General features: G+C 39.9%; 2 protein-coding genes, 1 non-coding gene and 1 pseudogene across 3 annotated transcripts in view; all 4 read right to left on the bottom strand.

Moving 5' to 3' along the window:
- The window catches only part of AFM (afamin), a 28,310-nt gene extending 27,981 nt beyond the window's left edge, over nt 1-329 (bottom strand). The window contains exon 1 of the mRNA XM_053581624.1: nt 175-329. Coding sequence (XP_053437599.1) covers nt 175-262 — 88 coding nt within the window. The 5' untranslated portion in view covers nt 263-329. The remainder of the gene's footprint in view (nt 1-174) is intronic.
- A 5,857-nt stretch (nt 330-6,186) lies between these two features.
- Nucleotides 6,187-26,324, bottom strand: AFP (alpha fetoprotein). The gene is made up of 15 exons (XM_053580221.1): nt 26,193-26,324; nt 25,422-25,473; nt 24,218-24,350; nt 22,047-22,258; nt 21,119-21,251; nt 20,208-20,305; nt 18,565-18,694; nt 16,489-16,703; nt 12,902-13,034; nt 12,297-12,394; nt 11,372-11,510; nt 9,642-9,865; nt 8,203-8,335; nt 6,681-6,735; nt 6,187-6,335 (listed from the first exon to the last, which is right to left on the bottom strand). Exons 1-14 carry the CDS (start codon nt 26,275-26,277, stop codon nt 6,691-6,693), a joined length of 1,830 nt encoding a protein of 609 aa, XP_053436196.1. The 5' UTR covers nt 26,278-26,324; the 3' UTR covers nt 6,187-6,335; nt 6,681-6,690.
- LOC128587625 (deoxyuridine 5'-triphosphate nucleotidohydrolase, mitochondrial-like) lies at nt 13,041-16,416 on the bottom strand (annotated as a pseudogene).
- Nucleotides 13,200-13,306, bottom strand: LOC128591993 (U6 spliceosomal RNA). The gene has a single exon (XR_008381732.1). It is a non-coding gene; the product is annotated as a U6 spliceosomal RNA (small nuclear RNA).
- Nucleotides 26,325-27,927: the final 1,603 nt, after the last annotated feature.

Here is a 27,927-nt window from a genome sequence, read left to right as displayed (position 1 = left end):
AGACTCACTATCACGACCACCAAACACCAATTCTAGAAAGGTTAGTTGGGACCATTTTATATAAAATAATGAGAAAAGAAAAAGCTGAAGAATTAAATTGAAAGAAAGCAAAATTAAAAATTAAAATTAGCCTATTTGGTCATGCCTTAGCTGATATACAAGTAAATTTCTTACCTACATCCTCAGGCTTTGTGGGCAGAGTGAGGGATTCAGTAAAAAAGAACAAGAAAAAAATAAAATCTCTAAGCTTTAACTGTTTCATTTTCTTTTATTTTTTAGAAATGGCATTCACAAAACTAAGTAATGTGGCTGAGGAACATCAAGTTTTTATATTATTCTTCAACCTTATAAGTAAAAAAGTAACCCATTTAATCTATTTGGAAACATTGAATATTCAATTTTTATTTAATCATCCTTCAGAACTTGCTGCTAATTATTAACTAGGAAAAGTTGCCACTGTGTTTCACTGGGAAAAATCTTTTGACTTGGAACAAAAGTCCACAGGCTAAGTATGCACCATATCCAATCAAACAGCACCCGAAACGACTGAGAAATACTGCAGTAATTTCTCAGTAATCTCCAGTAATCTGGAGATCCAGTAATCTCCATCCTGGGCGTAGAAAGAAAATGCAATATCTGCATGCCCATGTCCACACAGCAGCATTAATCATAATAACCAAGACAGTGAGAGTAGTGGTCACTGTGCATGGCACCTCTCCACCAAATATTGAAATTGGAGGTTAAGACGGATCCAGCAATCATGGGTGGAATGATTGTTCGAATTGGAGAGAAATACGTGGACATGTCTTCAAAAACAAAGATTCAGAAGCTGAGTAGGGCCATGCGGGAGATGATCTGAAAGTGTTGATTTTCTATCATTGGTGAAAAGTTCTTAAACTTGAAGCAACAATAAAATGCTTCCAGAACCGAAAAAATAAAATAAAATAAAATAAAAAAATAACCAAGACAGGTAAGACAACTCAAGTGTCAGTCAACAAACGAATAGGTAAAGAATTTGTCATTTTGTTTCTGTGTATACACACACACAATGGAATACCAGTCAACCTTTAAAAAGAAGGAGATTCTCTCATATGACACAATGTGGACAAACCTGGAGGACATTAAGTGAATAAGCCAGATACAGAAAGGAAAATACTGCACCATCTGATTCCCAGAGACAGGAAAATAACAACGGTGGTTAGCACGGCGGTAGGGGAGGGGGGCTGCTGGAAATGAGCATGAAATTTCAGGTATGTGGGGTTAGGAGGCTGCACACATCTGATGTTCAACACGGGAAGTACAGTTCAAAGGTAATACTGGACTATATCCTTGGAATTTGCTAAAAGACTAGGTCTTAAGTATTCTCACTACCTTAAGAAAAAGGTAACTATGTGAAGAAATGGATATGTTGATCAGCTTGACTGGTGCTCAGCCCATTATGCATATTTATAACAAAACGTCACCTTGTGCACCTGAAATATATAGTACACAACATGCTCTGGAAAGTGTTGTTGGTGTGTTTTACAACTAAGTCAAAATCCAGCAGTGACTCTTTCTTAGTCTGGATTCTCCAAAAGTAGACCTGTAATATACTTGGGAGGTGATTGGAGGAGGCGCAAGTGGAAAAATGGGACCAGGCAGGGAGAAAAGTCAATGCCAGTAGTGTCAGTGAGAACAGGAACAGTGTAGCGATTCGGCTATGATCCTGCTGGGAACTGAGAAGTGGAAGATGCCCCCGCATCATCCTGACAGAGGACAGGGAAGCTGGGCCACCATTCCAGGGATGGAGGTAAACACAGCAGGAATAACAATCAATTGAATAATGAGATATACATGAGCAAGAAGAATGATAACTCCTCAGTTCATAAACAAGAGAAAAGAAAGCTACGAGAGGGAGGCTGCCTACCAGGTAACAAAGCACATCCTAAGACATCACAATAGTTAAAACTATCCAAAAGTGGGAATTAAGATACAGATACAATGAAATAAAAGTTAAAATGTAATTCAAATGTTAGCCCATCTGTAGGGTCGTATAATTCCAAATAGACCAGTGATAAATGTGTCAAAAGAAATAGGGGAAGTTACAAAAGTACTAGAAGAAACACAAGTGACAAAGGGAAAACGTCCCTAACTATGATGCAAAATAAACACAACTGCAAAAAAAAAAATTAAAGACTTTGCATCAAGAAAATACTGCAAGCAAAGTCAAAACACAAAGGAAAAACAGAAAAAGTATCTGCAACCTATATTATAATATACAAAGAGCTCTTGAAAATTGGAGAGAATAAAATGGCCTGTAAAACAGTCAAATAATACAAACAGTGCATAAAGGGGGAGGGAGCCTTAACAGAAGAAAAGACACACAAAACAGAAGAAATATCCATCTAACAACATCAAGGGATGTTTCTTATCGGTATGATTGAAAAACATCTAAAAGTTTGACAATATATTGTGAAGATTAAATTGTAGAAAATAGGTCTTCTCATTTATTGCTGGGAATGAAAATTGGTATGATATCTATAGGAAATTTGGCAGTATCTCAAAACATATGCATTTATTTTTTGGGCTAACCAACCCTCTAATAGGTGCATATGGTACTTACTGATTGTAGGAGCCCTCGGTGAACCCACACGGCAGTACTTGCAGTACCAAGAGATTGGAAATAGTCCAAATGTCCATCGAGAGAAGATCAACTGGGTGGACTATACCACATCTGCACAAAGGAATTCTAGGGAACTGTTAGAAATAATTTTGAGGAAAAAAACTTATGCATAATGTGTAGTGGTCACCAAGATTATATTCTTACCTAAAAACAGCAAAGCATAGAACGATATATGTACCCTGCCACCCCTCGTGTAATATGGGAAGCATGTTGTAATAGGAATATGTTTACATGTGTGTATTACACATTTTTGCTTAAAACTGAATGTGTAAAGTAAGAACTAAGAAAAGCTTCCTTCTATAAGAGGAAGAAGTTACAGGGTAAAAGGGATGGAAACGGAAGTGAGACTTCTCTGAGTAAACTTCATTCAGGGTTTGGCTTTAGAATTACATATTTTACAAGTCAAGAAAATCAAATAAACCTAAAAGGCAAAAAAAAATTTTTTTTTGAAAATAAACTGGAAGAAATGAAACTAGTTGACTGTACATTGAGCTTATGGCACAGACACAGAATGAGTTTGGAGCACAGTATTTTGATGGTACATCCTTGGTTGACCATGCTATCAGAGAAACAGAAATTTCTTAAATGAAAATAATTATGTTCATTTATGGGATAGAATGCGATGTGTTGATATATGCATACATTACAGAAGGATTAAATCAAGCTAATTAAATCCCCTCACATTCTGATCAACTTTTGAGGTGAATATACTTGGAATTACTATTAGAAATTTTGAAATACATAGCATTATTTGAAATACATTATCATTAACTATGGTCACCCTGCTGTGTAACAGATCTCACAAACTTCTCCCGTCCAGCTGAAACTTTGCCCCCAACCCCAGTTGACACTGGTAACCTCTGGTAACCTCCCATCTACTCTCCCTGAGTTCAGCTTTTTTCAGTTTCACATGTGAGATCAGCAGTGTGAAGTCTCTGCCTCTCTCTACCTGGCTTATCTCTCTTAGCACAATGTCTTCCAGGCTCTTCCATATTGTTTCAAATGACAAAATTTCTTTCTTTTTAAGGTTGAACAGTATTCCATTGTGTGTGTATATAAGGACATGTGCTGAAAATCTTGGCATGAGATGGGTGTGTGCAAAAAATGGTCCCAAAAGAGCTCACTGATGAAGAAAGTTTGCCAAGACCTCTTAAAGAGGCAAGACGATGTTCTGGGTGGTGTTATCACTGGTGACGAAATGTGAGTGCACCAACACAACACTGAAACAAAGTGTCACAGTGCACAAAGCAAGGCAGCCACTTCTCCATGTCCAAAAATGTCAGTCCAAATCAAGAGTCAAAACAATGTTGTTAATCTTTTTGGATATCAGAGGGATCATTCATTATGAATTTGAATTTGTACCAACTGGACAAACAGTTAACCAAGTTTGCTATTTGGAAGTGCTGAAAAGGCTGCATGAAAAAGTTAGATGAAAACAGCCTGAACTTTCTGCCAACAACTCATGGCTCTTGCATCATGACAATGCACCAGCTCACATGGCACGATTTCTGGTTATAAGGTAGAGTTCCAGTTGTAGTTGAGTCCTTCATCCAGGAGGTGTGCTGTATGCCTGTACATTGTACCTGCTAGGTGGGAGCTTACTAAACCCCTTTCACTCCCCACCCCCTCTTCCCACTTCTTGCCTTTAATTGTGTTTTTCTCTAGTGTGGGTCTGTAGTTGTTCATCTACTAGTTTCAAATTAGTATTAATTACATGGGATGCTTGCTTTTCCATTCTTGAGATACTTTACTAAGGAGTATGTTCTTCAACTCCACTCAGGTAAATACAACCAATGCAAAGTCTCCACCTTTTCTATGGCTGAATAGTATTGCATGGCATACATACATCATAGGTTATCCATCCATTCATGTGTTGATGGGCACTTGGGTTGTTTCCACAGCTCTATAGTTATGAATGGAGCTGCTATAAGGTGGAAGACAGGGTCATTAATTTGAAATCTTCCTTCTTTTCTAATATGGGCCTTAATGTTATACAATTTCTTTTGGTGCCGTTTTAGTGGCATCCCATAAATTCTGATGTATTGCTTTTCATTTTTATTTAGATAAAAGTATTTTTAAATATAATTTTGATTTCATTGATTCATAAATTGTTTAGAAGTACATTATTTAGTTGAAAAATATTTGCAGATTTTCTAGAGATCTTACTGGTTTTGATTGCTAATTTAATATTAGGCTTTCAAACAATTTTCTGGGATCGCCCTTAACTGTTTGAAAGCAATATCCCTGGAGGAGACAAATTGCCTGTATGGTAATCAACCCCAGTCCTGGCAAAGTAGGCAGGAGAATGCCCGGGGGTGGGGGCTGATCTCGAAAGAGCAGCTGACTTCCAGCCACCTTTTTTTCACTAGCCCTTCACCCCAGCAGGAGTTTAGCTTCACCCTGATACTGCTCCATGGACACCTGGCAATTTGGGCTACTGCTTAAGATTTATGTTCTCAGTGGTGATAAAACAAGTGACAGTCTTCTTTGCAATTTAGTATATAGACAAAAGCACACATTAAAATCTATCTGCCAAACCTATCCACCCTCTTTTAGATCCACTGCCCTGGACAACCACTCCCTAATCCCCATTCTAAACATGTGTGCACACACAGGCACACACACAAGAGCCCTGGACTTCCTCAGTGGTCTCTGGTGTGTTTATTTCTCAGGCCCATGCTTTTCTCTTTCTCCTGAGTGTAGCTTCCTGGTGATGGATCTAGCAACTCCTAATTCACCACCTTACAGGAAAATGCAGCCCATGGCATGTGGTATTTATCCACATACCCAAACAATTATTTCCTAGAATGCCTATTATGTTACAGTCACTGTTCCACATGCTGAGGATAACAGAAGTGACCAAAAAGACAAAAATTCCTATTCTCTTAGAGCTTATTAGACTCTAGTAGTGATGGACAGAAAATAAACAAGTATAATCAAGTGTTTTTCAGAGGCCGAGATGGTGGCAGGATGTTTAACAGGGAGGTGAGGAAGACTCCATCACCCAGCCAGGGACAGTGAGAAGAAGCTTCAAGTCATGAATGAGCCTCACATCCTGCTGAGGGTTTTCCAAGAATCACGAGGGCAAGACTGAATTTAGCCTGTGGGCCATAGTACGTTGAAAATATTAATTACATCCCATAAAACCTACAGTACCATTAATATTTGTATTTTTTAATTTTAATAGAGACGTAAGATTTAGAAAAAAATACATGTTGAATTTTCATGTATCCTACAGAAGCATAATAATTTCTGATCACATCTCTAGATTATCCATTATAACATTTAAGTGGTCATTTAATGAACAATGTGTCCTGGCAGCATCGAAAAGTGCTCAACTTGGGGGCATGGCTTCAGTTCATTAAATGATCGAGTGCTGGGAATCCACAGTTGGGTGGCCTTAATCTCCCGTAATAGCCAATACTCAAAGCTTGTGTAACAGAATCCACTTCACACAGAGTATACAACACTATTTAAAGAAATCATCTATAAGTTTTCATAAATAAGCAGACCAGGAAGAAGGAAACATTTGGGAATATTTTATTTCTATGACAGAAAATCTCACATGAAAGTCCTCATCATTTCATTCATTCACAAAAAGTATTAAATCAGTTATGATTAAAGGGAAAAGTTCACAGCAAACCATAAAGATTCCTTTTGTCTTCTCTTCCCCCTGAAATATAAACAAAACTATATTAATACTAACAAATGAACAGGTGCACAGGGAAACTGGTTCTATTACTTTGTATCAGAGAAACGCTGGCTACATGGGGAGATCTGATGGCATTCTCTGAAGACTTTGAAGTGACCTAAAAGAAAAACTAGTTGCTTCTTTAATTTAACATTGCACACAAAATTCTGTCGTAGTGTTCTTAACATAAGTGTTTTATTGAATTTTATTAAATAAAGTGTTTTATTTTTAAGAAAATCAGTGGTACTTTGGAGCTTCTATCTCCTGAAGGATTAATATTCGGGGAAAATCAACATTATATTCAGCCTTGTCTTGATGTTTTGTTACCTGAAGTAATTTAAACTCCCAAAGCAGCTCGAGTTTTTGAAATTAGTTTTGGACCCTGAAAATTGAGAATAAAAATAATCAGATAGAAAAGTGGACGGTTATACCAGTCATAGTTAATTCTCTACAATCCAGGGTGAAGTCACAAGTGTGTATATGAATCAAGTTAAAAGTAAGGAAATACATCTCTGATGCCAGAGAAGAAAAGACATTCATTCATATCAATAGTACATTTGTTTTCCTGTACCTATACTGATCCCCAAATCTTTGCCTATTCTCACCCCACTTTCTACCCTGTTTCCCCAAAAATAAGACAGTGTCTTATTTTAAGGTGTGCTCCCAAAGATGCGCTAGGTCTTATTTTCAGAGGACGTCTTATCTTTCCTGTAAGTACGTCTTATTTTCGGAGGATGTCTTATTTTTGGGAAAACAGGGTACTTCCTCTACAAATCACAAGTCTTTAGAAATTAAAAGGTTTGCAGAGAGAACACTGCTTCTATGTGCTAAATGCTCTGTACAGCTAAATTAATGGCTTCTCAAACTGGAAGGCATCAATCTTTTTGCATCATATGTATCAGAAATGGTTTACATTATGTCTATTTTATCCATTCTATCCGATTTGATTATCTGCCATCCCACTCCCACCTGACCCCACCCAAAACAGACACATGCCGATGAGCAACATACTTACGCACAGCTAACTCTGTTATTTCTAGAGAGACTCACCATTTCTAAACATTATCTGTCTTTGGAGTTTGACAGAACATAACAAAACAGCCAAATTCAGACAAAAAGGCTGAATTACAGAGTATCTTTTTCAAAGATAGTGATGCTATATTCAGAGATACATGTTGAGTAATACAAGCTAAGGTTTATAAAATGTAGCCAATTAATTTGATTGGCACTCATTTCACAATGTATACGTTAAAACATAATATATATAACCTAAATATATATAATTTTTATTTGTCAATCATGCCTCAATAAAGCTGAAAGAAAAGTTTTGAAAATGTTAGGTAGAATTCTGTTTTTAAAAAATACAGCCAGTTACAAATCCAGCTAAAATTATTAAGTAAATGGATTTAATTCCCAGTTAATACTCTATTGACATACAAAGGCATGCTTCTAAATGAGTTTAAACACATTTTCAATAAATATCCTCCCAATGTTCTAATTGCACAATTAATTTGCTATTAAATTTATAAAATCTGTTTAGCTGAACTGATAAATTTTAGGCCAGAAAGTATCTAAATCATCAATTTTTATATATTCACTTTATACTTTACTAGCAAAACATCAAAATTAATAATTACCTTAATGTATTTTAAAATTATAATTCTATAACATTTAGTGAGAAAAACATGATTATTTTTAAAAATCTCACGAAATTCTTCAGTCTATTTCTAAATGAAATTTAAGTCTCTGGCATTATTTTAAAGTCGTATGTGTGGAGGTAATTCTTTCTATTATTCACTATAGCCACTCCCGTGCCGGGTGTCCTGAGCGTGGAGAGGGCTGCGGATACCTCTTGGGCAAAGCACTCTTCCTGCTCCCGGCCTTGGCAGCACCTGTCCAGCAGGCCCGAGAAGTCGGCGATCACGGCCTCCAGCTGCTCCTCCGTGATCTGTGGCTTTTGCTTCACAAGGTTAATGAGAAACCTTCGATTTAAAATAAAACGAAAGACAAGAGACAGCTGTAATGCAATGGTATCTTTCTTTTTTTTATTATTTTTTTAAACTTCAGAATATTATGGGGGTGCAAATGTTTTGGTTACATGAATGGGTTTCGTACAGTGTAAGTTATAAGGGAGCGCCTCACCCGGGCAGTGCACGTTGACCCGATAGGCGTGAACTCACGCCGCCCACCTGCTGCTCTGCGTTGAGTTTCACCACCACGTGAAATCATTTTTAATCAGTGAAACAGATTTTAAAAATTTAATAGCAAATTAATTGTGCATAGGCAGGTGCAGGCTGGGCGTGCAACTGGTGGGGCTCGTACATGGTCTTTCTAAAGCCTTCCTCCTGAGAATCCTCGGAGTTCTCGCACACCGCACTCTAAACCCTGCCCATCAACCCATCTCCAGACTCACCACACACTGGTCAGAGTGGCTGCAGCTGAGAACACAGCACACTCGCCTCTCTTCTGCACTTAGGCGGGTTAGAGGTCAATGCCACCGCATAGCTCCTCCGCACTGCAGTGAAAGGCGGTCTCTCCCTCCCCTGTCTACAATGCCCTTTCCCCTACTCTCTTCTGAAGTCTGTCTTATCCGTACTGGAGGCTCAGCTCTCCAAGGCTCGCGGCGCGCGCCGCAGCCTCCCCTGGACCCCGCAGCTCTAGCTGCTTGCACCCCTCTTTGCTAATGCTTTCCTGGGTGAGTGATGTTGCAGAGGAGGCCGCGTTCGTACTTTGAAACACGCCCCAGACGTGATAGTAGGGAAAAGGGAGGACTGAGTTTCCCAGGGAAGGAAGTCCACTTGGAAGGCCGGCAGGCACTGAAATGCCTTTGAAGGGCACCGCTCCCCAAGTCGCCCACGTCACCTCGCAGAGAGGGGCCCCCAGGAGCCCGGACAGGCCTGCCGTCTATCCGCGCCCATAACTGTGACACTGGGTCCCATACCATGGTTATCCTCTTCCACGTGTAAATAGCGTAAAACAGTCCACACGTGTGTCCTCTGTGCTTGGAGTGGACGTCCCCAGATTGACTGCCAAGGCCCGCCCTGACTCCCGGATAGACTGCGGGTTTGTTCTCAAACCCAAAATGTGTCACAACAGTAGTTAGGGCGGTCTTATTTTTACAAACAGGAAATTGTCTGACTTGTGAATTTTTCCAAACCTAATTCCCAAAGAGACTATCAGAACATGGAGAAGGAACTCTTTTGGAAGCTGTTTGGACCGCGGGTGTCAGCGCTGCCCCCGGGGCGCACGTGCAGGGTCCCCCTCCTGGCCCCCAGCCCGGGGTCTTACTCCTGCTTGGTCGTCTGCAGCGCGACGCCCTGCGCCTGGCACAGGTCCTTGTGGAAGATGAACTTGTCCTCGGAGAACGCTGGCGGCGCGTACGTGTCGTCCAGCACCAGACTGCTGAAGCAGGGCCTACGGTTGGCGTAGGAGGCGGCGCAGCACTGGGCCACGCCGGGGTTCACCGGGGCCGCATCATGCCGGATGCACAGCTGTCCGAGGATGAGGTCGGCCTGAGCCAGGAGGGAGGAAGCCGGCGTGGGGGGCATTAGCCAGTGACTAGGTTCGAGTCCGGGGTCAGCAGCTGACAGCTCACACTACGTACGGGACGCTGGCTAGGGGACCTGCTGGCCGCGAGGTCCAGCGTTGACCATCCAGGGGCGCTGCCCTGTGTGTAACGTTGATCGCTTCCCTATTCGTGTCAGCTATTTGAAACATATTTCCAAAGGGGAAACAAGTCTCTGCCCTGACCCATGAAAATCGGTTTGTAAGTCGTGTTCCTGGTATACAGCTGGTTGAGTTTTCCACTGTACTTTTGAGATCCAGAGAATCATTTTCTAAAGGGAAGAATGGCACAAACCCACCCTTTCTATTCATATGTTTTTGTGAGAGAGACAGACACGCATATACAGCCGTGTGTATGTCTGTGTATATATGTGTGTGTACACACCCAGAAACACACACATGCATACAGCTAATATTAATCCCAACAGAAAAGAAATAGGGCCGGTGTGGGGGTGTCATTCAGGCTGTCCTAATGTAGGGTCCTGGTACCTTCCACCCTTCAGAGACATTTCTGAAGCACCTAGCAGAGATTTGTACTAAGAGCTAAGCGCTGTGCCAGCTACTCAGATTGCCTTGTTTAAAGCACCTGTCCTGTGAGGCTAGTGCAATTTTTATTCTTAAATACCCAATGAAAAAGCTCAAGCTTAGTGAGATAAGTGCAATGGGACTAACAGGCAGTGGAGATGGATGGGAGTGTTGGCAGGAAGCCTACAAGCCCCTGCTCCTGACCCTTCACCCTTCCTGTAACCCTTCAGCTTCCCAACCTGTGGCATTGAACTAGCAACTTAATCACAAGAAACTGCCCTTTCATGCCTAACCTTTGGTGAAAAATTCTACCACATGAACACTAACTAGCAAATAATTATCCAAAAGAAGAAAAGGAATAAAATAGACTTTAAAGGAAAAAAATGCGACTTTAAAAGAAAAAAATGTGAAAAAATTCACCTATGGTCATATGTATAGCACTTGTGACATTAGGCGTTACTAACTAGAGGGTCATTTTATTGCTATTCAGAACATGGGACTTAACCTGTTCGGTACCTATAGCCTGTCAAAGGGAGCAAATTGTCCCTAATGTCATAATAATAATATTAAACTACAAAGACAGAAATATGAATACAGCTAAAATATAATGACCAGCTTAATCCATCAAAGAGTAAGTTTTTTTCTTTTTTTCACATGAAAGTATCTAATGAGCAAAAAGAGGACATTATCAGTCCTGTTTCTACCGTACATAAAGCTTGCCTAGATACTGTTGGATCAGTTGGCCGCATGTCCACCAGCCACTCTGCAAGGACAGAAGCCTGGCCACGTGCCACCCATTCAGAGCTGAATTCCCACATGTGCTCCAAGTGGAACCAACCAGAAGAGCCTAATGAAGCCACCTCCATGCTGGTTTTTACTGCTCCCCTGGGGTGAGAGTTGAGATGGGATTCCACAAGGCAGACACTCACCGCTCCCTCGCCACAGGCCAGTTGCTTATCCTCACTGAGTTGGCAGCAAGTGGCTCCCGCTGTTGCCATTTTTCTGGTGAAGGCCATTAGCTCTGCAGAGGTCAGCTGAGGGGCTTTCTTCGTGTAAGCAACAAGAAACCTGAAAAAGGCCTTTTCTTACCAAGTCCTGCTGAGTCATTCATGAGTTCTGTTTTCATTTTTGTTTCTTTGAGACAGTCTCACTATGCCACCCTCGGTCGAGTGCTATGGAGTCACAGCTCACAGCAACCTCAAACTCTTGGCCTCAAGCAATTCTCTTGCCTCAGCCTCCTAAGTAGCTGGGACTACAGGTCCCCACCACAATGCCCAGCTATTTTTTTGTTGTAGTTGTCACTGTTTAGCAGGCCAGGTTTGAACCTGCCAGCCCCAGTGTGTGTGGCCAGCACCCTAACGCTGAGCTATGGGCTTTGAGCCCATTCAAGAGTGTTTAGACTCCCTGCTCCTTCTCAAAAACTCCCTCCTGCTGTCAGAAGACATGAGGCCAGCTCTTTGTTTCAACCCACGGTACTTGGACTGACTTCTGAGCTGCACTGAATCTAACAGTCACCCCTGCACTCCTGTTACACCTACATGTAGGTGGGGGAGCAAACTCCAGGCAGAAGGCTGATCTTCATGCCACTCTCAGAGCCGCATTAATTTTAATTTAATCCTTTGATGTTTTAACAAACTGATGGAATGAACATCTTTACTGCAAAACTTTGCATAGTAGTGGGTAAGTCAGTACACAGATGGGACTTTCTCTTCCAGGAAACTGGAGATTTCATTGACTGCAAATCTGAAATCAGAACTTACATTAGAATGGGCCTGGGTTCAGAAATTTGAATTGGTATTTCCCTTGCCTGTTAATAATTTTAAATCATTGAAAATACTATTTACAAAAACATACGCATTTTGTAAGTAATATTCTCCTAATTTCTGGAAGAGGCCACAGCTTCGTTTTGCCAATGCCTGGCTCTCCTGGATATATTTCTGTAATTCTTCTTCCTGAAAAATACAAACATTATTACATTTGTTTCTCTTTCTGAACACATACTTTGTATGTAAAAATTGATCATTATTCTATTATAAAATCAATAGAGTAAACTTAAAGTTTTTTTAAATATTAAAGATGAAAAAGTATGAATTTTGGAAAATAAAGCAAATAGATTTGGGGAAAATTAAGTGTAAAACTTTATGAATCACAAAATTATTTAATAGCAGAGCTCAATCTTTGGATAAAGGGTTACGATTCTTCCTATACAAAATTCTTGCCTTTCTGAAGCCGTCCAAAAATGAATATTACCTTTATTTGTGCACCAAAGAACTTTTGACTAACATTGTTGTTCCAAAGCAATCTACTAGTTGCTGACTGCTAGTTAATTACTAGTTAGTATCTAGATAGCTAGATAATAGATAGAACTAGCTAACTACTAATTAACAACTAACAAATATATTTTTAATGTATGATATAAATCCAATTTTAGAATCTTCTAAAATTCTAGCATAACTTACCCCTTTATCCTGACATTCAAGAGGATTTTCAGACTGGAAACACTTCTCCAATAATTCCTGGTATCCTTTAGCCACTCTTAGAATTACAGGGACAGCAAGGTCAGGATGTCTTCTTGAATATTCGTGAACAAAACTGAAATATGTGGAAAGTACTATCATAAGTTATAAGCCACTGCTTCCTTAATTATTCCTACACAACTTCCATACAGAAGTTAAAATTCAAATATATAAACCTGGAAATCAAATATGATTTTTTTAAAGCAAGAACTCTTTATTTTTATTTTTTTTTTCTCTTTTTAAAAATATGGAACGCTTCACGAATTTGCGTGTCATCCTTGCGCAGGGGCCATGCTAATCTTCTCTGTATCATTCCAATTTTAGTATATATGCTGCCGAAGCGAGCACAGAACTCTTTATTTTTAAGAAAAAAAGTACAATCTTTCATTTTCTACTCTTGGTTAATTTCCATTCTTTCCTGTGGAACCAAAACCTCCTGAACCCCTTTCAGTACCATCCAAAACTTGAACTTCTTCTATTTCTGGATAAAAAATCCGTTCACCAATGATCTGTGTGATCCTATCACCTTTCTTGACTTCAAACTTTTCTTTGCCAACATTAAATAGTACAACTCCAACATTCCCTCTATAATCTTCATCTGTGACACCAGCTCCTATAAAGTGTTTTGCAGCCACGGCCAGAGGATGGGGCTGCTCTCTGCATCACCCAGAAGGCAGAGCTGTCTGAACATCTGTCTTCTCAAGGGCTTTCTCCATAGGTGGTCCTGTGTAAATAGAGGCACTGTGCAGTGGTAGCCTGCAGTCCGTGTGAACCCCGGGACGGGGCCATGGCATGCTCCAAGAGCTGGGAAAAACAGAGCTGCACACTGCCCTTCTCCTTGGGCCAGCCCGTTTGCTGGGGGAAGTGAGGAGTGCCTCTTCCTAGCAGAGCATGGCAGAGCAAGGCGAGTGGACAGAAAGGGGAAAGAAAGCACAAGATCTCAAATGTGATTTGAATGATAGGAATGGCAAACTGTTGATAACTATAATCCCTCAAATCGGCCTGCAAAATCGCTTTTTGAGGATTTGAGTATGACATATACGAGTAAAAATGTTTTCTAGTAGACATAATGTCTTCTTTAAAAGGTCCGGTAGGACAGCAGAGGACATACACCTTTATTAATATTAGGCGATAAGCACAGTCTTAATAAATTCTTTTTTTTTTTTTTTTTTTTTTTTGTAGAGACAGAGTCTCACTTTATGGCCCTCGGTAGAGTGCCGTGGCCTCACACAGCTCACAGCAACCTCCAACTCCTGGGCTTAAGCGATTCTCTTGCCTCTTCTTGAGACAGAAAAAAACATACTAACAATACACAGTAAAACTAGGAAATAAAAGTAAAGTGTTAGATACAACAAACTAATGAACCTCACCTAAGTAACAGTTTAATTGATAAATACCATTTATTGTATTCTTAAAACTACTTTTCTAAAAAAGTGTTTAAACTATAACAGTGATTACTGTGACAGAGACAGTCATTTACCCCTTAATGTGAGTTCTAAACTTATCTATTAATGGAAGTTTGGGATGAACCTCTGTCCAGCTGAAGACTATGTTTACAAGCCTGTCTCCAGCTGTAGAATTAGGCCTGGATTCCAACCTACGTTAGTAACATGGAAATGATGTGTACACTGGCTGGGTCCTGCTGTTCATGGAAAAGCATACCACCACCCTGTCCTTCTTGTGAATGTGATGGTGAAAGCAAAAACAACCACAGAGAAATAGCCCAAGTCTGGGCCCATGCGTGGTGATAAGCTAGCACAGGAGATAACTACGTGGATTCATAAGAGAGAGCAAGCTCCCTCATCTTCAATTTCTCTCTGCTACCACACCTGGGAGCTATAATTCTACTTACAACACTTTCTCATCCCACTGGTAGGGAAGAGGGGAAGCCACCCATTAAAAGATCCAGTGGAATTCAATTCTTGCCTACCTGTTAATTAAATCTAAAGAATAATGATCAAAATTGTGACTTTTAACTAGTTCATTTTGGGGAGAAAATCATTTGACTAGAAAATAAAACGAATTTAGTTATTAAAAAACAAAACAAAATAAAATAGCTTTTTTGTTTTCTTTTGCCCCTCTCACTTCAGTTTGTCAGTTGTGGACTTTACATTCATTCATTCATTCAACCAGTATTTTTCCAGCACCCCCTCTACTCTAGCCTTGCTTTAAGCAAAAAGGAGTCAAGGATATGTAGGAAACATACAAAACATACATTATGGAGGTGGAAACACACAAACAGGCCATCTCATTTCAGGTAGTGATTAATCAATAAAGAGAAATACAGGAAGATGGATGAGAGGAGACACGCAGGTGGAAGGGGTGCTAATGTAGCGTGTGGCCAAGGAGCGTCTCTGAGCACAGGTGACATCCGAACAGAGACCAGCAGAGTGAAGGAAGCCAGATGAGTGTCAGGGGAAGATGATCTTGGGTGAGAAAATTTCTACTACAAAGAACCTTTACAATTGAAGGACTCCTTTTAAACAATTAACTGTAGGTGTGTATGGCTGTGTAAACTTAAAGATGGTTCTTGAATTTATTGATTATATCCCCTAATTATAGAATTAGTTCTACTGCCAATAAATTGTCAGTATGTATATCTTTAATCTAGTTTTTGTTCTAGTTTACATGGTTTTATTTAGCAGTGCAAGCAATGTATGGATGTCTAATTTTAAGGCAATAACAGAGTAATATTCGTCAGGGAATATTAAAAAGAAAATTGGGCCATTATTGGCCATTATTTTCATTACTGAATTAGAATACAACTCTTAAATTTAGAAAGACCTTTGGAGATCACTAAGTATAATGTCCTAAAAGTGGTACAAATTCCTTTTCTGATAGTATCCATAGATGTATATTGTACATAAAGGAAAATGTCTTAATTTAATTATTTGCTTTCCATAAAGGCAAATAGAATAAGAACATAGACTATTGATTATATCACAACCAACTACTATACCACAAATATCTCTCAACCTGTTTCAATTTTCCTAAAAAATATATAAAACATATATTGAGGGCGGTGCCTGTGGCTTAAAGGAGTAGGGCACTGGCCCCATATGCCAGAGGTGACAGGTTCAAACCCAGCCCTGCAAAATAACAAATAGCAAATAAGCTATTCCAACAAAATACCTTCTATCTAGCATCATCTATTGAAATAGATTTTAGGAAAAATTTTTTAAACACATCGCAAAAGGGCACATTCTTAATCATGAACCCTTCTTAATGCAAAAATATCCATGTCCTATTTGAAAGTTCGATCATGGCCTTTATATGAGTAATCACACACAGTAACAATGTTTCTTATTCCAGATAAATCAATATAAAATAAAATACAACTCCATAGGCAAAATAAATCCCACACCTTAGTTATATGCTTGAGTCTATTTTGGCTCAGACTATTCTAGCCAAACATTTCTTACATATTGAACTAAAAAACCACAGCCATTACTCTCCATTTCAACAATGCAAAGCTGTCAGGCACATAATAATCTTTACTTACATGAACATACGTTTACAGAGTGTGTTACCTTGCCAAGAAGATATTTTTTTCTACTGAAGAAAATTGGCTGAAATCTCTATCTCCCAAAAATCTGTTAAGATTTAGAGATAGACCTTCGGGTCTGTCATCGTTTTCTGCATGAATTATACATTGACCAAATTCAAGGATGGGCATTTTGCAGCATTCTGCTATCTTGCTTGACAGAATATCTTGTTGAGAACATATGTAGGACATAATTTTTTCCTGTAATGAGAAAAATAAAATGTGAGTTTTAAAGGTTTATTCTTTAGTGTAGGACCTCAGGGCCAGGTGTAGAACAGGAAGGGAGGGAGGAAGAAAGGGGAAGAAAATTAAAAAAGAAGAGAAAATAACAGTAAAGAGGAAGCGGGGAGGGAGAAACAGAGAGATGGAGGGAAGGAAGGAAGAAAGAACACGTCTTAGCGTGTCTCCTGTTTTAGGGTTTTCTCCCCCACCCCCTACCTTTTTCTTCTCTTTTCCTCTCTCTTGTCCACTTACCCATTTGTTCAATTGCTCTTTCCAGAGTTGTCAGATAAACTCTATTTTATTTTAACAGGAAGCCTTTAACAAGAGAGAAATGTAACCCTCAAGTCAAACGGCGTGAATGTTGCTGTGTATCTTTCTCTTAGCGTTCACTCTGTCACTAGACATTTGCAGCTGATGTCGCACGATGGGCTTTCTCTTTGAGAACGTCATTCTCAAAGAGAAAAAGATGTGGTAATTGTCTTTGTCCCAACAGGCGGCAGTGCCGGCTCTGGCCTCCAGAGGGCGGCAGTCTGTAGATAAAGCGCCGAACCACTCAGCCCGCAGGGGCCAGGGCGGGGCGGGGCTTAGACGCCCGCCACCGAACTGAAAACTGTGCACGTTTTCAGCAGGACGGTTAGAACCCATTCTTCAGCTATTAAGATCCAACTTACATATGATACTGAAATTAACTTCTCCACTGGGAAGGAAAAGGGTGGTTACAAATTTCAAAAATTGAAAAACTAAGGCTATGAAAATTAGTGAAATTATCAACTAGAGACTGAGAAAACCAATCTCAAAGAAAAACAAAATAGTTCTTGTCAATGTCCTTAACAGGCAGGCAATACTCCTACAAGGCAAAACAAGTGAAGTGGGAAGGTGGGTCTGCAGGCAGCCTCCGCCAGCTTCCCGTCCTCGGTCCTGGGGACTGTCACCCTCAGGCCTGCTCTGCAGCCTGGGCTTCTTGTTCACATTTGAAATGACGTCAGCCAAATTGCCTTGGGAATGAGATGAAATGAGTGTTTTATCTTCACTTTTAGCCCCTGGAAACCATGTTTCAATCCTGGTTTTCAAAACATTTGAGTACCTAAGAGCAGTGATTCTAAGCCTCCTTGGATTTTAATCTCCTTGTGGTGTCACAGGGGACCAGAGAGAGGATAACTGGCAAGTAACCAAGCCTCTCATCCGATATCTAGGAAGTCTAGGGCAAAAGTGGACTGCAGCCATGCTGCTTAAATTACCACTGACCATGGCAGAGGCATGAAACTTGTTGCTGGGTATTTTGGGTTTTGTTTTTAATTTTCCTAGAGCCCTTTATTCATACTTGTCTTTGGCATGGCTAGCCTTTTACCTTGTGGAACAGGTTCTGTGTTATTTTTGCTGTATTTGTTTATTCAACAAAGGACAACAGAGTGCCTTCCATGTGCCCAGCCCTGCTCTATGGAGACACAGGAAACGAGACCATTTCTAACCCCAAGGCGCTTGTCACTGTCTCATCTCCTTCATCAAACTATAGATTCTCTGAGTGCAGCTCATAGCAAGAGTCCCTCACAGTGGCTAGCAAATAGAAAGCACTCAATATGTATTTGTTAAATGAAAGAGTAAATGGATAGAAAAATAAATACATTAAAATTAAATAATCTGCCCCCAAGACCCTGTGGGGATGACACACTAGAGAAGTTCCCATCTGCTTTAGAATAAGAAGTGGATGGGCCTAGGTCTCACAAAACGCGGGGATCCTGGGGCCAACTAAGTCAGACAGCCTTCTACCCTTCAAAATGAGACAAAAAGAAACAAAAAGGAGAAGAAATATATATATTTTTTAGGAAGCAAAGCTCTTCACCCCATCCTGCAGACACTCCAGCACGTCCCCTCTGCAGCACTGCTCATGAATGTGGGCCACGTCCAGGACCAGTTTCTGGATTTCAGTAAAATTAACTCTAGTGAACTTTTGGCTCAGTTTAGTAACAATTCTAAGGGTGGGGAAAAAGAAAGAAATTAGAAATCCATCTATCAAAGTTAAAAGAATTTATAGAGTATTAGGACAGTCGAAGCTTCAAAGAGAAAAGAACTTAAATGTTCTAATTGTTTAAAAAGAAAAGAAAAATTGTTTTAAGTCTTATTGATTCCAGCCCTGGCCCCACGAATGGTATAGAAATAACTATCTTTTCACAAAACCTTTCTTGAGAATTGAGATAAATTCTCTTTTGCTATTCCTATCTGATTCTGAGCATTAAGATCATTATAGTGAGTGGACAGAAAAAAATAAAAAGGATTAACAATTTAAAAATGGAAAATTTCTTTAGAGTCATTTTTCACTTGAAAAAAAAAAAAATACCCCTGAGGAACCAGGGAGGAGTGCACACATGTGCAAATCAAGGAAGCAATAGTAGAAAATGGGGCCAAATATTTCAGGCGTGTCATCACACCGAGCGAGCCACGCAGCCGAAAGGGAAAGTAAGAAATACAATTCCCAATTCCAGTGTCTTCGTCATAGTTCTTTAAATTTTCAGAGACACCTGTGTGAAAGCACTGCTCCCTACAATACATGGCGGTATTGCTACTACGGAGGAGACGGGGTCTGTGATACATTGACAGCACTTAGCTTTAATCACTTACGGGTGCCAAATGATAAAATCATTGTACTACATCTCAATTTCTATTGTTTTACAAAGATAATTTAGATAAAGTAGTTCACAAATCAATCTTTAACTTTCTAATTGAGCTGAAGTGTAGTTAAGACACAAATCTGACCTCTTCCAAGAAGAAACCTTAGTCCATCTGTGGAGCTAATTCCATGACTAAACACTTCAGCCTGGGTCTCCACCAGGTACAATACAACTCCTTAGTGCATCGTTCAACAAACAGACAAATAAATAAACTCTGACTGTATATATGTACTACTTGTTTCAAGTAGTAGCTTAGATATTTTTGTACCATAGACATGTTCCATTATAAAATAGCTGAGAATACTTTAAAGCAGTTATTTAATTTAAAATGTTCTCTCCTGACTCTAGATTCTCATAGTATTGTCTTAAGGGAATATTTTCCATGGGAAGCAATGATTGATACAATGGGCTTTGTAGCAAATTAGGAAGCACAATTAATATAAAGAATTTTTGGTTAAGGCAAAAGTTGCTCACTGAAGACTGACCTACTTTGTGGAGGAGCTAGAAAAATATGATATAATGATGAGGTATAATTTGAGTGCAGGCCAGAAGCTAAGTGTCTTTAAAGAAAATTAAGTAATGTAAACCTTAAAAGTCATTTTTAAGCATTATTTCAGCTAGGCTTTAGTAAGGGTTAAACAGAAGACTGATCTGTTAGCTTCCTTTCCATCCTAAAAGTAGAGAATTCTGATCCCATTAGCCCTCACCAAAGGATACTTTATTCTCTATAACAGCAACAATGAAAAAAATGAACCCAAATTGCAATATGGTAGTTCTGTAGATCACACCATGTTCCCTAGAAAGAGCTAAAGCTTACATGGCTTGGAAGGTTCGGGGTCCAAAAGTTTTCATTACTGCACATGTATGTTGATTTATCAAGCTGCTTTCTCTTAATTCTTTCGTAATTGGTGCTGCCTAGATGTAGAAGAAACAGGTGTCACATGAAGGCGTGTGTTTCCTTCGACAGACTCAGAAACACTTAGGCTTCGGTAAAAGATGAAACTTCATAAAATATTTTCTCACTACAAATTATAAACGCCATACATTTTTGCAGAACAGTATTCGCTCCTTTATTCTTTTAAGCTAGTTTATATGCACCTGTGCCAGACAGTTTATTAAAAATACCTTGAAGTAAAACATTGTAACTTTCCTATTGGGAATTATAAACAAACTATACCCTTCGAGAGCTTCAAAACAAACTGAAACTTGCTCATGTCTTAAATGTCTACTTAATTACAAAAAAAAGTAAGATTGTATCATAACCTGACCTTGAGAATAGTCACGATTTTAGGAAATGTTTGTGGTAGAGCTTCTGGTGGCAAGCAGTTCATTGTGGATATTAATTTAGCTCTCAATTCTCTAAACCTAACTCTCCTTATCTGTTCAATGGCAGTAATACATGTCAAATTTGTTCTAAGGTTGGAAAAAAAATGAATACAAAGCATCTATCATAGTTCTCTTCCATTTTGTCATCTCTCGCTCTGCCTTGCCTGCTCTTACCCACCAAACTCACTCCTTAATAATAAAATAATTGTTGGGCAAATAAACAAATCAGTAAAAAGCCCAGCAAATCCAGGTATTTTTTGCACAAAGATAGGAGGCTTCTGCAAGTGGCTCCGTTGTGAAAATGCTGTTCTCCACGAGAAGCACATTCCCATTTCTCACTCTGGCTTTACTGAGTCACAGGCGGCTGCAGTCTGGACTGGGACACCTGCAGGAAGGTCATACCTTCGTCTGGAAGCAGTCGATGGCATTTGCAGCTTTGCAGCAAGGGGGGATTATTTTGTCATAGCGAGCAGCGAACGAGAGCACCACGGGTGCATACAGGAAGGGGTTCCTCCTTGCGATCTCATAGATGTACCTGCGAAGGGAGACAGCGCGGGGAGATTTCCGCATGTAAGACACAACTGCTGCTGCACGGAACTGGACTCTGCAATTTGTTTAAAGATGCAAAGAACAACGAAGAAAATAAAAGGCATTTGGCTTTTTCTTTACTGTGCTCCTAGGAGGAAAATAGTCACGTTTTTTCCACATGCTGTCAAAAATTTTCCTCACTCGGGGTGGTGCCTGTGGCTCAAGGAGTAGGGCGCCGGTCCCATATGCTGGAGGTGGCGGGTTCAAACCCAGCCCCGGCCAAAAACCACAAAAAAAAAAAAAAAAGTTTTCCTCACTCCAGATCCTTAGGAAAAAACCATCTGCAAATAACAAAATAAGCAGACATGCTGACTGTAAATCTTACTGATGTATCCTGTTCAATTAGCATAGTTGGATGTGTTTCAGAGAGCAGCAAGGCCAGACTTGTAAGTAAAGCAGAAAGACCACCTCCTTTTTCCCCCCACCAGTGGAGAACAGAGGTGTCTCCCTGGGCAGTCATGGCAGCAGAGATGCTAAAGACAGGCTCTCTGTTTCTCTGGCACAGGCAGTAACCTGGAAGCAGAAGCAATGAAGACTTAGGTGCGGCCTTCCCCAGCAGAGAGCCAGTGTTCCCGCAGCCAGGTGTCTGAGCGTCAGTGTCATCAACAAAATGGGAATGAGAAGAACGGCGAGGAGGGAGACCAGGAGACTCAGCGGCTGTCTGGGCAGCAGCCAAGCAGACATGTTCCTACACCATCCTGCGTGCTCCCTAACACTGGGCCATGTTTACACACCACCTTACCTGTTCGTGAATGTTGCTCTGTCTTCTTCATATGCTTTACAGCTCATGATGGCCTCTGGGACTTGGAAGGGTGCAGTGGACACTGGAGTGGGCTTTTTGTGTGCGAGTAAACAGTTAAGTCTTTCCTCATCACCTTGGCTGCAGCAGTCTGAAAGTCCATACTTTTCAGAAATTTCTTTCTCATGGCAAATTTCTTCCAGAAAGATGGAGATCTATAAGAAAAACTTTATCTTAAATAAAATACACGCTTCCTTCTTTGGAGACGTAATTTACCAAAATCAGATGATAACACTGGCATTCCAAAGAAAGCCTCCCAGGAATGTGTGTGATTCATTCATCTCAGGCAACACTTACTTAGCTTTTACTGTGGCTATGCTAATATTTAGAGGAACCTGGAAAGCTTACATAGGATTTCCAATTCCTAATCCACATTAAAAAATGCCTTTATGTTTACAATAATTAATCTGAAATCTGTAGCATTACCTTTAACCTTTAATTGAATGTAAAGTCGTTATAGGAAAATGTATTTTGCACTTTCATACACATTTTTATAAGATTGTCAGAACAAGCCAACAATAGACAGGCAAAGGGGGGATTTTTATCAAATCATAAATTTTAGCGATGAAAAATACTTTATCTTTAAAAGGACATCACTTCTGTAATATTCCTGAGACATTATCTTTTGCCTACTTTGCCAACCCTGCTGCAACAGAGGATTCCCTGGGCCTGTTGTTCCCTAACTGGTTAGCTCTCTGGCCATTATAATGTTTGCTTCTAGATTGAGATAAAATGAACAATAATAACTACTATTTATTGAGCTTCAAAATTGGGCCATCCTTATATTCAAAATGTATTTAGCGTTCATCTAAAATTTGAACTGAATTTGGTATCATATTGTGTTGGTGCTTGTTTGCTAACTGGCAGCCCTCACTGTGGGCTATGTACCTCATGGTCATGACTGCAGAGAGGGCAGCCCTCACTGTAGGCTGTGTACCTCACGGTCATGACTGCACAGAGGGAAGCCCTCACTGTGGGCTGTGTACCTCATGGTCATGACTGCACAGAGGGCAGCCCTCACTGTGGGCTGTGTACCTCATGGTCATGACTGCACAGAGGGAAGCCCTCACTGTGGGCTGTGTACCTCATGGTCATGACTGCACAGAGAGCAGCCCTCACTGTGGGCTGTGTACCTCATGGTCATGACTGCAGAGAGGGCAGCCCTCACTGTGGGCTGTGTGCCTCACGGTCATGACCACGTAGAGGGCAGCCCCCACTATGGGCTGTGTGCCTCACGGTCATGACCATGTAGAGGGCAGCCCCCACTGTGGGCTGTGGGCTGTGGGCTGTGTGCCTCACAGTCATGACCACATAGAGGGCAGCCCCCACTGTGGGCTGTGTGCCTCACGGTCATGACCACGTAGAGGGCAGCCCCCGCTGTGGGCTGTGTGCCTCACGGTCATGACCACGTAGAGGGCAGCCCCCGCTGTGGGCTGTGTACCTCATGGTCATGACTGCATAAAAGGTATTTCTCCTTAAACCTCTACCAGTTACCAAACCTCTCTCTCTGTGCCTCAGCTTCCTCAACCGGAAGATTAGCATCTGTCTTCCACAACTGTTGTAATGACGTGATAAATTGGTATTTGTAAACAAGGTTGATATTCTGCTGATCAGCCCCAGCCAGGGTCTCTGGACTCCCTGGACAACCATTCTCTTCATCAGTGCTGTCCTCCATGTCATGAAATACTTTGATTATCAACGTGTATGTAACATTCTGTAGAATACTGTCGCTCATATTATGTGCTTAATCAAAATTCACTGTGACTGCAATTTTCATATCAAGCTCCAGCCCAACTCTAAAGCAGCAGCTATCCTTATCCCTTACGTCATAGACAGAGAAACCTGAAGCTCAGAGAAGTCAGGTGCAATGCCCACGGCCGTCCACGGAACCTCACTTCAGTTTCTCAGCTCAGAGTTGCCACACCTCTGTCGCTTCTTTACAATACCACCCCTCATTCCTTCTGCCCTCTTCAGCAATGCAGAATTGATCTAATTGCTCTTCACACGACAGCTCTTCAAATACTTCACTGTATTTTCAGGCCATCCCTGTGCCATCTGCACGCTGAATGTCAGTCAAACATCACGTTGCTTTTCTTTCTTCCTCACTCACTCACCTGGTTTTCTGAGCACCCTGCGGCCTGCCCGCTGCCGGTGGGTTTCTCAATGACCGTCAGGACATCCTTCACCATTTTGCTTATTTCCCTGTAAGGGGCGTCTTGAATGAACTGGGCAAAAAATATAGTAGCTCTGAAACAAAAGCACACGTGGATGCTTACGGACAGAAATATCAAGCTTATTTTTCTCAAGTATAGTTTTGGGGGTTTGTTCCACTTTCTGTGTAAATTATGACCTGTTTAGAAAGGGTGACCTTTGCTTAAAAAAACAATATATTGGTATAAAATCAAATTTTAGCCACTCAGGAAGAAATGTCAGTCTTTTTCTTGTTTTCTTCCCCCATAAATGTTTCTCTCAAGATGTTAAAATCTCTCTCATAGATGTTAAAATCAAAATAAGTAGATTTCCCATCAAAGTGGTTCCTCCTTTTGTGGTCACCTGTCAACTGCGATGCACCCATTCTTGAGCGCATCTATATCCTTCACAGGTAGACTGTGTCTACTCCCAGCGCAAACAAGTTCTGAGCCAGAGCTGCCAGAACTCATGACTAATCCAGAGCAATGCCGGCACAGGTCTCTGTGTGCACCCTGCAGCAGCGTCAGGCTACTTTAAACTCCTTATTAGAAATTTCAGAAATGTGGAATGGGAAGACGGGATTCAAGAGAACAACATGCTCTCTCCCAAATGGACACAATGGGAGGGTACACCACACACCCCTGAGTGAAGGGCTCAACTACAACTTGAACTTCGCCTAACAAAGGCAAACAATGTAGCCTAATCATTTGTATCTTCATATTAATCTGAAATTAAAAAAAGAAAACAAAGTATTTCACCTTTTTGTGTGCTGCTAAGATTGAAATAGTATTTAGAGACCATTGTGATATCATCCAATGAATACTGGTGAGAAAAAAAAATCCCTGAATTCATTCATGGGTATCACTAATGAGACTAATCTTCAGTTTCTAGGACCTGACTTGGTTTGCCCCATGGAATTTCAAGGAATTTACAGGTGACTATGTAAGGCTTTGGCCAATGGTTCAACCCCTTTGGTATCAACTTAATAGTTAAATAACTTCTCTTGAAATTGTCCAATTTGCTTTTGCACTTTTAAAAACTCATAGAGCTACCCAATTTCATTCAGTCACCTGCTACCTTTATCATTGTTTTGTGTATGTAAAGTGCATTTATACAAGTAAAACTTACACATCAGCTAAGTTCACCTCCATGGAACATTGGGAAGAATCCAAAATGGAAGCTGGAAAGCAAAATAAACTTCATGAAACATGACGTTTTTGGTGCAACTAGGGAATTAATCATGGTGACAATTGAATATTTGCATACAATTTTAGAACTAAGAAGACATTAGGGATCACCTTTTCAAACATCTTAATTTTATGCTTTAGGAAACTAAGGAATGAAGTCTGCAGGTGTAATTTGCAGTAGACCTAGCACTAATATCCAGATTCGCCAGTTGTGCGGTTTCCCCCTGTAATGTGATGTTTTGACCTAAAAATAAAATGGTTAAGAATATATTTCAATCATCCTTTTGAACATGATTATCCTACAATTTGCGAGTCATATCCCAATCATAGTGCTGCTTCTTTGGGTAGTCAAATAATGACCCATTTTTCTGAATTAAGAATAAAGACATTACTCATTTTACCAGTCTGAGGGATTATTACACATGAATAATGCCAGAGTGATGGCCTGTGTGTGTGTGTGATTTTTTTCAAAGGTAATATATATCAATTCAATAATGTATAAACAATTAATTCAACATGGAACGTACCAACCATCCAGAGATCATGTTTAGCACTGATATGATTTTGTAAACCTCTGAAAAAGTTATGTTTATCTTTTATCTAAATATACTCATGTGGAACAGTAAATATGACAACTAAATCAGACAAATACATGCAATTTTAAGAATTTTGACATAGAGAAAAGATAAAAGACAAACACAAAATATCTCACCTATTCCATATGCATTTCTATGCAGTGTTCTGGATTCAGTAAAACTTAGTAAGAAAGTTAAAACAAATAATGCCACCCATTTCATGGTTGCAATTTTGTTGTTAGCAATAGTGGAAGAAGAATATTGAAAATTGTCCTGAAATTCTTTTATATCCTTTTCAGGCAGTGCCTGTTAACTAGTAACCTTTTATTGGTAAATCTTTTACTTTAAGATATTTCTTTAGGTTGAGGATGGGGCAATTTGCCAATAATTAACAGCATAGGGGTTATTTGCATTTTATGTTCAAGGACACAGGCCTCTTTGGGGTGGAAAAAAGGGGAAAATCTTGCAAATTTATTCCATGTGCAAATACATTAAATATTCTTCTCAAACTACAGAATATTCAAATAGATGATCTGTCCCTAAATGCAGAATAATTTATGAGGTCATAAAGAAAGGGCACCATAGTTGGCATACCTTTCAACTAAATACATTAATTCTTTAAAGGGAATGCATATCAAATGCCTGGCACTGAACACCTTGCCTGACCAATTGGACTTTTCATCAAAGAATGCATTGCTTCATTATGTTGTTGTTTTTTAGTTCAAAAAACTTTTCATCTGATTTTTATGTTAACAAGGTACTTTGTGTATACTACTAAAAACTCTAATGAACCAAGTCCTACAATAATTTTACTTGCTGCAAAATAATTTTGCATATGTTTCATTGTGAAGCGTGTCAGCTGCACCATTCTCTTAGCAAGTCAAAATAAGGATGTCAGCACTGTAGTAAATGATGGGCACTTAAAAATTCCCCATGACTCTATGAGTAGTTCACCTCACATCTTCCCAAGTCTGAGAGTTCCCAGTGTTGGCTGCACATTAGAATCTTTGGGGAAACATTTTAAATTCCCAGTGCCTGGACTGTGAACTCATACCAATGAAGTCAGAATCTGTGGAGTTGGGACCCAGGCATCAGTATTTTCTAAAGCTTCACAGGTGACCCATTATTCTAAAGGTAAGATTATAAAACCAAATGACAGACACTGGGAAACAAATAAATATGGTACATTTGTAAAATAGAGTAATATACAGCCATCAAGATAATTTTGTGGGAGAATATTTAATAACATGGAAATATGCTCATAATAGATTAATAAACGAAAAACAGGAAAAATCCATATGCCATTTTTATATCTCTCCTATTCTCTCTAACCATCTCAAAATAAAAAAAAGGTGTTGCCTAAAAGACGGGAATAATGGACCACGAAATTGGATTTCTCTGGATGGTAGGATTACAAGTGAATTTTATTCTCTCTCTCCACCCCCCTCTCTCAAAAGTTGTTCAATGGAAGGGTGATATATAATTTAAAAAATAAAATTATAATAAACTGTGTATATTCTTTAAAAATCATACTACTTGTTACTAGGGTATGCTCTTAAATAAAATTTACTATCACTAGCACTTCTGGCAGATACAAACATCTGTCATAGCATGAAGAGTCATAGTCAAGCAAAATTCTCATTTATTTGCTAGTTTTTGTTCATAATCTGCTACATATAGCTACCTGGGGTTTTGTCTCCTGAGGAATACTCTAGCTGGAACAGGCCTTCCTCACATACCCTCCAGTGAGAGGTGGCACTGACCTTATCTACCCACTTGAATTCTACAATGGTATGTCTGAGGTGCAGCTCTCCCACTACCCCTGAAAGGGGCTTTCACTCTAATATGTAAAAACAAAAGCATTAGTTATTA

Source organism: Nycticebus coucang, chromosome 1, assembly GCF_027406575.1.
Source record: "Nycticebus coucang isolate mNycCou1 chromosome 1, mNycCou1.pri, whole genome shotgun sequence".
NCBI classification, from domain to species: Eukaryota; Metazoa; Chordata; class Mammalia; order Primates; family Lorisidae; genus Nycticebus; species Nycticebus coucang.
This window is presented reverse-complemented; position numbering and strand designations above follow the sequence as displayed.

What these genes read in the sequence shown, in the direction of transcription:
- AFP (XM_053580221.1), bottom strand. Translation starts at nt 26,277, where the DNA reads ATGAAATGGGTGGCATTATTTGTTTTAACTTTCTTACTAAGTTTTACT. An exon ending in TTGAATGTCAGGATAAAGGG is followed by an intron (nt 12,395 to 12,901) that starts GTAAGTTATGCT and finishes TGTATTTTTCAG; the next exon opens with GAAGAAGAATTACAGAAATA. An exon ending in GAATATTACTTACAAAATGC is followed by an intron (nt 11,511 to 12,296) that starts GTATGTTTTTGT and finishes GGCCTTTTTCAG; the next exon opens with GTTTCTTGTTGCTTACACGA.